A 10,000-nucleotide genomic window follows, 5' to 3' on the forward strand; every position below is an offset into this window, starting at 1 on the left:
TGACAGTGAACAGTGATCACCAGTGAGCCCACAAATTAAACAAAAAACAGTGTTGTGACCAAGACCCCGCGGCAGTTTGGTAATAATGATGTATTAAAAAAACCCTGAGGAAAACTTGGGTGTGTATGGGTGGCCGTCGCTGGACCTGTGACGTGTTCATTATAGTGGTGATGAAGATATTGTTGTTTTCCAGGGATTTTTTTTACGAAAGGTGTGTGTGGCCCTTAAAATGAAGTGGATTATTGTTCTCGTTCGCCAAATGAGGAAGCTGCCTTCGAGTTTTTCAGAATCGAATATAGTGCTGTAATTATGTATTGCTTTATATTTCTTATTTGTTGGAAGAGCAGAGTTGTTAGATTAAAAAAAAAAAAATTTTTGTCGCCGGAGTGGATAGAAACAGTCTGTTGTTTAAACAAAGAAAATGATCAATATTAAATATGATAGCACTGGGCAACGTAGGTGGCAGCCTCTAGGGAGGCGGGTATCTCGTGCAGGCCAAGATATCCGCTTTTTGTGGCGGTCATGTTGCGGGGATCCCACAGCGGCCGCGGTAATGACTTCATACACTGCTGGACTTGTTCCTTCATGTGTGTGTGTTTGTGTGAGGTGCATGAGCCGCCCCCCCCCCTCCAACACCAATGAGGGAGGTGCAGTCTGACCAGTGGGTTTTTGCCTCATTTATCTGTTTGTTGATTGCTTTTGAGTTATTGATTTGTCTTCCTAAATGTCATTCCTCATTAACTTTTGCGATGCTTGTGGTACCATGATTATTTTTATCATTGGTTCTCCTCCGTCTATGCAGCATTTGATTCCTGTGGTAATAATGATTTATATGGGCAACACTTAGTATTGCCCATGGATTTTATATGCTTTAAGTAATTGCGTATAATATCGAATCGAAACCGCCAGTCCTCCGCCTTGCCTCCTGCAGGGCCGTCCCTCCCGCCCCATCTCACCCTCCACTTGACACTTTGTCCCGAATTGATGATCGCTCCTTCCCGGGGCTCTCCTTCCCCGCCGCCCCTGCGACCCACGCCTTAGATCCCCTCTCCTTCTGCGTTCCCTTCCACATGTTCGACTCTGCATCGGTGGTTAAAGTGGAGAAGAGAGCTTTCGGGGGTCGTTGGTGGTCGTATTGATATGCAGATGGCGGGGCAGGAGGGTTAATAGCAGAACGAACCGGAGCTAATGGCAACAAAGCTCACAGGCGAGCCAAGATGACCACCGCCGCGAGATGTTTGGCTTTTGAGACCAAATCGCAACATCTGAGATACTTTTTCCCCCGTTGTGATCCTCGCCGATGTTGTTAAGGCCGATGGGGGTGATTAGTGATGCCCCCCCCCCCTGAATACGATCCAAGGGATGCATTCGCGGCCGACGCTGTGCTCGAGTGTGCGGAACAGCGATGCCTTCTCGTTCACTGCGGAATTTTATGGATAACTAATTTTATAAGTTGCGTGAGCAGGGAAACCGCTTTCAGTTAGATACAGTTAGCTCGAGTAAACATGATACATGATACCGTCATTTAAGTTTTTTTTTTCATGGTACATTTATGATTATTTTTGTAGAGAAAATCTAAAAAAAAATCCTTCATGTCACTAAAGGAAGATCACAGGAGAGATAAGGCTCGCGTAAGACCCCCCCCTACTCACCCCCACCAGGACGGGGCGAACACGCTCGGGCGCCTCCAGTGTCCTGCGATCCCCACGGCCTTTGTAAACGTTTCTCGGGGTTGGGGATGTTATGCTTCAACGGGAGAGGACGTAAGGGTGACTGAAGCCTGTCAGAACATGTAGTTTCAAACCTTAAGTGCGACGATTGTGTTTCCTGGATGGGTGACACTCGTTTCGTGCGCCCCCCCCCTCTCCCTCTCCCTCCCAATTCCAGAGGCGGGAGGAGTGTCGATGGTGTGCCTCCCTCATTCCAATCCGGCGGAGCATTGTGTCTGCGGCTTCCATCATGTTTCATTTCGGAGTCCTGAAATAAGGAGATAATAGGAAGCTAGCTAAGGTGTGTCATTTCCTTTCCCTGTCCTTATATGCCCTCTTTTGGATGGGGAAGAATCGTGAGGGACGAACTAGAGTATGAGGGAGAGGGATGTGCTTCCGTTTGGCGGCAATTAAACTTCATTCCACCTACGGTAGATTGCGTTTCCGGCCGCGGTAGGAACATGATTTTCCGGCGCGCGAACCATCGGCGATTGTGTCAATTTCCTTCCCTCGATGTGTCGTAATCGTACTGTACCTCGTGCTTAATCGAAATCGGAGGTCGTAAAATATGCAGATACAGTCGTGCTACTTACTAGAGTTTTGTACACTAATTTAACCCTTCAAGGTATGAGTATCGTTGTTTACCGTACAAGCGATTTGCCTGTAAACCGAAAGGATTGAGAGGGAGGCCCACAAGCAGCAGTGCGGTGAGCGGGAGACGGTTACAATATAGTAATTAAAGACTTGGATGTACGATTATCAAGGTCGGTGCCCTACCATTATACCCTTGTTTGTGAGTGCTGACTGTCCATCCCCCCCCCCCCCCCCCCGCATTACCCTTTTCCCCGACTAGCCTCGTGACCTGTAAGAGGCAGGACAGGATCATTCGCTTTGATGCTTTGTCCTGGGATATGAGACTCGCTGGGGACTCGCCCGCCCTTGGGAGTCCTGCTACACCTGTCTTGAGCTCCCCCTCAGATCCTCTTAGCAGGCAGCGAAGGGCGCAGGAGGCGGCGGCGGACGCGGAAAGGATGGGGGATCACCTGGGACTGCGCCCAAGTAGGAATCCCTCTCCCTCCTTGCGTTTATCGTCGCGCCGTTGATAGATCAGCATCGGCAAACATGCTAAACGTTCCAGTTGAGCTGCTGGCGGAGCGATAGAGTTGTATAGTTAGCGACAGAGATATTGGCTAGCGGCTACACGGTTCGCTCTATCGGGGTCGAGATTGGGTACCAGATAGTGTATTCTTTGGAAATGTTAGAAGAAGTTCCGAGGTCCGTCGAGGGCCAACGGATCCGTTTTCGGCGAAGGGGCAACGAGCCTTCGAGGAGGTCGAGTTCAAGAGGCGCCCTTGGCCGAGTCGGCTGCAGGGGCAACGCTGCTGCAGAGAGTGGCAGTAGGAAGTTTGGCGGCGGGAGAGAGGCGCCCCGGGCATCGTCCGAAACACGAGCCCGGGTGTCCGCCAGGCCGTGTCTACCTGCTCGCCTTAACTACTCTACACACGCTTCTCGTACGCGCATTTAGGAAATTTAAATAGTATGATTAATTGTGCACATATTAGACCCTTTGCCGACGCGTCTGTGGACGAGCGAATCGTAATATAAAACAATTAACTAACGAGCCAACGACTTCAATGCAAAGTAAATGGCGGGTCGAGCGAAACGGAAATTCCAGTGTCAAACCCCTTTTCGCAACTACAAAACCAAAATCCAATTAGAAATTTCGTCCCCCCTCGAGAGCTGACCATTGATGCCAGAGTTTGCGTTCATGTCAGATTCAGCCTCGTTGTCGATGTCGCCGAGCATTTTGCAGTTTACTACGAGCATGATCTTGTCGGCGGTAATTCAACACCGCGGTGGGTTGCCAGGATCCCTCTCCCGTTACAAGAGTCTATTTTACGTGCGGATGGATTTCTCACTCTTTTATCTTCACCGCTAAGTGACTCCTAAATTCTGCATCTCTCTTAAGTAGCTTTGCAGCTTTCGGCGGGGCAATTTATAACTTTCTTACGGATCTCACGGGGATGTCTGTAATATCAAAAAGAGAACGTGAGCTCTGCAAATGAGATTCCAAACGCGAAGAAACATCATTATAAAGTCTAGGAGTGAAAAAGTACGAGAATAGTTCCGAGCATATCGCATTTTCCACCGCAAGAGACAAGTGATCTTGCAGGATAAGCGCGCAGTGTCCTGCTTGAGCTGTGTCGCGAGAGGAGAGGTAATTATTCGCTGTGTGGGAGATGTCTGATCCCATCGGCCAGTGGAAGGGCACGGTCGGGGATTCGTGTCTGCCAATCGTCGACAGCCTTGCAAAGATGTCATTTTTTTCTTCTACGTCGAGAACCGTTCGCGTGTAATTGATACCTTTATTGCTAGAATTCCTGCTCGTATGTTTATTTGTCCGTTGCTGTGGCATTAGTGAAATATAATTATACGCGTTTTAGTTTCCAAAAGCCGCAGCAGGAAGAAAACATTTGCACATCAAAAAAATATAAAAATGTAACTGGTTTCTTTGTGTCGCTTAGTCTGTCCAGGGGAGGGAGGTGTTTCCCTAGTGTGTGTAGAGGGGAAGGGTTTCTCCCTGTGGGCGGTGCGACCACAGCATCTGCCTGTTGCTCACCCTTGTCTTCTACCCTGAAATGCCATCAGTGGCCATATCTCTAAAAGGTATATCTCTCTTGTCTCTCTTTTGTCGGATTATCCCATTCAACTTCCTTTGCCAGATGGTTGATTTTGGGTCAGACGTAAAGTTTGATTTTGTTTGTCCATTTTCGTTTTGTTTGCATCTCGGGGGTTTAGGGCGAAGTGCGGGAGGGTTGTGAGGGCGAGAGGCTGATGTGTTGTGATTCACCTAATTATGCGAGTTTGGCTCCGCCCCGCCGCGGGAACACGATCCTAAATCCTCGCTTACAGGGAAGGATTAGCTAGGAACAGTATACGGCGAATTGAACCCTACCTCCGAGGGATTTACACCTGCCGAGTAAAAGGATTCTGTCCTGCGCAAGGGATTCCGAAGCGGTTGGAAGCCTCCTCGGGATTACCGTTCTTCTTCCCGCAGAGGACGCGACGGCGGGGAAATGGCGTGCCCTGCTTTCCTCTCCTTCCTCTCCTTCGCCCTCCACCTGTCCTCAGGACTTCCCGCTTTCACCCCCTCCTGCTCTGACGTCCTCTGTAACTTGAGAGATCTTCCTCGCCCTCTTCTCCTTTTGCTTGTCCTTCTCTTGTGTTTCTCCTTCGCCCTTTCGCCCGTCTTATTCCATCTCCTTCGTCTCTTCGTGCTCCTCCCCCGCGCGGCATCGAAAACGGCTTCTCTCCGCCTCGATTCCATTAGGGACCAAAAAGGGCGAATCTCGCACGATCTAAGCAAGGTTTGTTGACATCTTCGTACCAACTGATGTCCAGCTGGTCCGATGTTCACGTGACAGATTTTTAGATTTCCCGCCGATGTGGCCGCATCCCACATAAAGACGTCAAATTTGATTTTGACCCAAGATAACCGCCAAGACAAACTGCCTGCCAACCACACATTTACGGCTCGAGTTAAACAATCCGTAAATTTCTGTCCATAAGGAGGGTGGGAATAATTCAAACTGTCTTTCAGCAGATTACACGTCATCAGGCGAGAACTAGAACCGAAACCGAGACAAAGTACAGGCTTTTGGACTCCTCCGCCCATAGTCAGTGTCCAGCTGACGGCAGGGCGCCCTCTGCTATCATTACCGCATTATCTGGACCTGGGCAAAGGGGCGGGGGAGGGCAGGGGAAGGGGGGCGAAGGACTGCACTCTGCCTGGCGCCTCGTCGCTCCCCGGCGTGCAGTTGCGCGCCTCCTGTTTACCGGGAAACGTTCGCTCTCGGCTCAACGAGACAATTGTTTATGAATGCTCAGCTCATGGGCGTCCTTGAAAGAGCTGATTGTGCGGGCGCGTTGACGGGCGCAGATGGCAGATAGCACGTGTGAAGAAAGGTTGAAAATTGACGCCTGGATAACAACCCTCCCCCATCCTCCCTCCCCTCCCCTCCCCCTCAGCACACGCACACACACCTCCCTCTCCGCCTTCGCTTCACGCCGCGTTTCAACATTGTTCTCCGCTCGAGGTTCATTGTTTTCCAAGGTCTCAGGGTTAACGTGCGCTGCCTTTTGCGCTTTGCACTCCGCTCGGCGTGCCTTGTAGTTAAGCCTGCCCTATCGGCGAGGGGAAAGGTTTATATTTATGTAGTTGCAATTGTTGTTTGAATTTGGGGAGGAGTGGGCTTGTTCGTGGGAAAATAGGTAAAATGATTATTCAAATCCTTTTATCAAACAAAGCTTTCACAGTTGCCGTAATATTGTTCTTTTCGGAACATCAAAATTGATAATACAATCTACGGGATATGTTTGCACATTTTCGCCATACTTTAGCATCAGTGTATCGACTCGTCTATATTTATAATAGATGTGTATGTATGTGTGTGAGAGAGAGTATACACACTGTTTATCGTACGGTACGCTGGTCCCCTCCTCCCCCCTCTGGGCTGGGGTAGGCTGGCCTGCCTCCCACACACCACAATGGTCGGGCCATTTATCACAATGTGTCTAAAACTGTGGGCATTGTGGTGTCTGGCCGCATCAGCGTTGCACTTCATCGTGGGAACCATTAGGCTGTGGCAGCCATCTCACTCCTCTGGAGTTATCGCAAGGTTCACATTGGATTGAGGTTATTTATTTTAATAGAACATTGTACTTCGGCAAGTGTCCAGACCCACCGCCTCAATTGATTTTTTTTTACTCCTGGGAAATCTAAGAAATACTCACTTACCAACTCTTAAAGTTTCGATGGCGAGGTATCTGTCTGTGCTGTCTCCTTGTCTCCCGACCCAAAATGCTGCCGACGTTGCACGTTATCTGTGGACAGTGGTTGAGCTGTGCATTCCTTACATCGCCTGTCCTTTTCTAACGCCGGGAGTGTGTCGGGTCTAGTCGGTCCTTCCCTCGCTCTCCCGCGCCTTCCATCAGTGTCCCTCCGTCTCACCGAAGTAATAACTCGGCATAATTAGCTGGGGCAGTTGAGTGCGATGGTCCGGTTCCGTCCTGCTTGACGCCGGCTGGAAACAAGGCTTTCCTCTGGCCCTTTTGGCTGGATACTAACGTGGACAAATCTTTGTGGAGTTGGGTACATTAGGGAGTACTGGTGAGACAGAGTGAGGTCGTGGCGCTGATGGTATCGGGCCAGGCACCCATTACCGGGACGCGCAGACACACGCCGCAAACCATACTCAAACGAAGGGCTCACCGCACTGGCCGAACTCTGCGGCTTTCGCGCGACGAAAAGACATTAAGCTTAACAAGTTTTTAAAGTTAGGAGTGCTTATTAGGATTGGTGTTGATTGGCGTTAAAGAAAAAGAAAACATTTACACCATGCATTAATGTTTAAGAAAGTTTAATGTGCATTTGTTAATGCTGCAGTTGGTTTGTATTTCGATTGATGACTAACGTGTTTATCTCTCCGCAGGTCCCTTGATTGACGACACCTGGTTCCTTGTGATCATCTCCTCTTGTGTGGCAGCCACTTTGCTCGGGATCATCTTGGCCATCGCCTTCCTCAAATACAGAGAGTAAGTATCTCATGCCTTTCGTCATCATCACTGATCTTTTGAAATAATTCTTCAAAGTGATACCTTTCACGCAAGCCTTCAAACGTATACATTTTTAATCTTTCTAAATGTGTCACTGTTACTTACTCATACGCTTTCGTAAAATTAGTTATTCGCGGTATCGATAAAGCACACAAGGTCAGCAGGCGTTAAGTAAGACTTTCCCAACCTTGATGAGTCCGAGCTGGCAGCGTCGCTCACTGCCAGAGAACCTTAGTGCCAGAATATCAGATCCTGCAGGTTCCCCAGGAGCCCCTCCCGAGAATTATCCCGGCGGGCGCACCTGGGCCGGAAAGAAGCTGCTCTGGGCGGGCATGACGGCGTGTCGATGACTGCGACACTCGCGCCTCAGCCTTTTGTCCAAATTTCAGCGGGCCCGACGCGCGATTAGATCGGAACGGAGCTGATCTGCCGACGCTTCATTACTCTCCGCTGTGATAAGTGGAGTGGCCTCTGATAGCTGGAACAGAACCGTAGATAAAAGCACCCCTTAATTAACGACCACCGCCCTCACGCCGGTCGGGCAGCGCTCGACTAATGAGTTGTGTAATGACCAGTTTGGGAGCTTAGTCCGCGCCCGTTCTTTGCGGCCGCCGTGGCCCCGGACCCCGCGCTCGTCAACTTCGTGTGAAGTTTTGCACTTGGAGGTTCAAGGCGGTATTACTGTTAGAAGTAGATGTAGCCAGGAATTCACTGCCAGCAGATCGTAGAATACAACTAATATAATACTCTTCCCGTTCTAATGCGCGCCAACTAGAAGCGACATCTGAGAAATAAATGAAGTCTTTCTTGGCACTGAACAAAGCCCGTGAGATATAAACCAAGTGGGACGTTAGGCCTTTCAGGGCGTGTCGCCAAGTCCTCCCAGGAACGTTATCGGGTCTTATCGCTGAAGACTGTAGTGTTTGAAAACAGTGCTGGTCGAGGGTAACGCCGACAACACCCCGGCGGCTCTGATACCGTCTGCCGCCCCCTCCCGCCGGACCCCACCCCCGCCCCGCCACCCCTAGGCCACCCCTCACACCTTATCCGCCCCGACCTGCTCTGCTCATCAGCGATTGTTTTTTAGTCAATTTCTTTAATAACTTTTACATTTTTGGTATCTTGTTTGAAGGCTTGTTTTTTATATTTGTTTTCGTCGATAAGATTTATTGTTTTGCACTTCAATTTCCTGAAAAATAAATGAAGTGTTGACTGAGTTCGTCTTTAACCATGCATTCTTTTCTCTTCAGAGGGAAGCTGAAACCCTTGAGCGACGTGGCGCTGGCCAAGAAGGAGAAAGCTTTGGGTCTGGAGCGCTGCGAGGCCGTCCTCTACCCCGCCCCCGCCATCACGCCCACGCCTGTCCCGCAGCTCGACAACCGCACGTCACGGGCGCTATGGGCTGGCATCAAGCCTTTGGAGGGAAACCACTACACGGTCGACCACTGCCAGCCCATGGAGCAGAAGCCAGTGCGCCTGGACCTGCTCCCGCCGCACGACAACACCTACGACTACGCCGACTACAGCAGCGTGAGCTACGCCAGCGCCAGCTACACCACGCTCACCCCCCGCCTCGACGGGTCCAGCCCGCGGCCGCAGCCCGCCGCGAGCTTCGAGAACGTCGGCTACGTCCCCGGAGATGAGGGCGCCGAGGTGGAGCGCGTCGCCCCCGACGGCTGCGTCGTGACCGCCCCCCGCGCCGCTCGCCTGCTGGGCTCCCCGCGCTTCGTGCAGGGCATCCAGGACCACCACCACTACGAGATGGTCACGCCCTCCATGCGCCGCCACAAGTCGCTGGAGCGAGGGGCTCGGCAGCCCCCCGTCATTAGCGGCCCCACCAGTCTGGGCCCCGTGCGGATGCCCCCACTCAACGGACGCCCGCGCTATAACCTGACGGCGTATGCGTCGGGAACTCACACGCTCACGCCCAAGGTGGATAATTCGGCGCGGGCGGAGCGGCGGCACGCCCACGTCTCGTTGGACCGATCGGGAAGTGCAAACACGACGCTGGCGCCAGCGTCGCCCACCGATCACATCTACGCTTCTCCCATCACCTCCCCCGTCATCTAAGATGCCAGGGCAACTTCCCTCACGCCCACGCCGCCCGCTGCTTAGTGAGGCGGGCGGCGGGGCTGTGCCAGTGCTAGTCTAACGAGACGGGCTTGTTCCGGGCGGGAGCCTGAGATTGGGATTCGCGCTTCCTTGCTGGTCCCGACGCGGCATCGCCATGCTGCTGCTGCTGCTGCCACCGCCCTCGCGAGCTTGCATCGAGTCAAAGGCCAGAGCTGCAGTGCGCCGTCTGACGTCGTCCTCCTATCCTGGGCGGCGCATTGTGTATTGATACCAAAGTTTATAAGTTTAAGGACAGTTCATGTCTCAAAAGAATCCTCATGTTAAATGTCTGGAGCTACTGAGTGCACAACGGCTTTGATCACCGCCCAAACACTTGGAAGTGTTCTACTTAGACTTTTCCTCCCACGTAATGAATGTTGCTTTGCCTGGATGAGCCGTGAGACTGTAGTGACCTTGCTGGTCTCAAGATTGTGGCTGGAGACTTTAAGGTTTAGACGAGTACTGTATAAGTATATAAACGCATATATGTCTTGATCAGTCGAATACTCTCATGATCTCAGTAAGTCGTCTAGACATTTGGCAGATATTTTGAGAAATTCCAT

The 10,000-nt window shown here is 51.3% G+C and overlaps 1 protein-coding gene across 1 annotated transcript in view; it reads left to right on the forward strand.

The window, feature by feature from the left end:
- LOC113807215 (uncharacterized) overlaps positions 1 to 10,000 on the forward strand; it is a gene marked incomplete in the record, with an annotated part of 252,180 nt that overhangs the window by 241,836 nt on the left and 344 nt on the right. The window contains 2 exon segments of the mRNA XM_027358420.2: positions 7,202 to 7,304; positions 8,576 to 10,000. The exon segment at positions 8,576 to 10,000 is cut by the window's right edge and continues 344 nt beyond it. Coding sequence (XP_027214221.1) covers positions 7,202 to 7,304; positions 8,576 to 9,395 — 923 coding nt within the window.

The sequence above is a fragment of the Penaeus vannamei genome, chromosome 4, assembly GCF_042767895.1.
Source record: "Penaeus vannamei isolate JL-2024 chromosome 4, ASM4276789v1, whole genome shotgun sequence".
Taxonomy (NCBI): domain Eukaryota; kingdom Metazoa; phylum Arthropoda; class Malacostraca; order Decapoda; family Penaeidae; genus Penaeus; species Penaeus vannamei.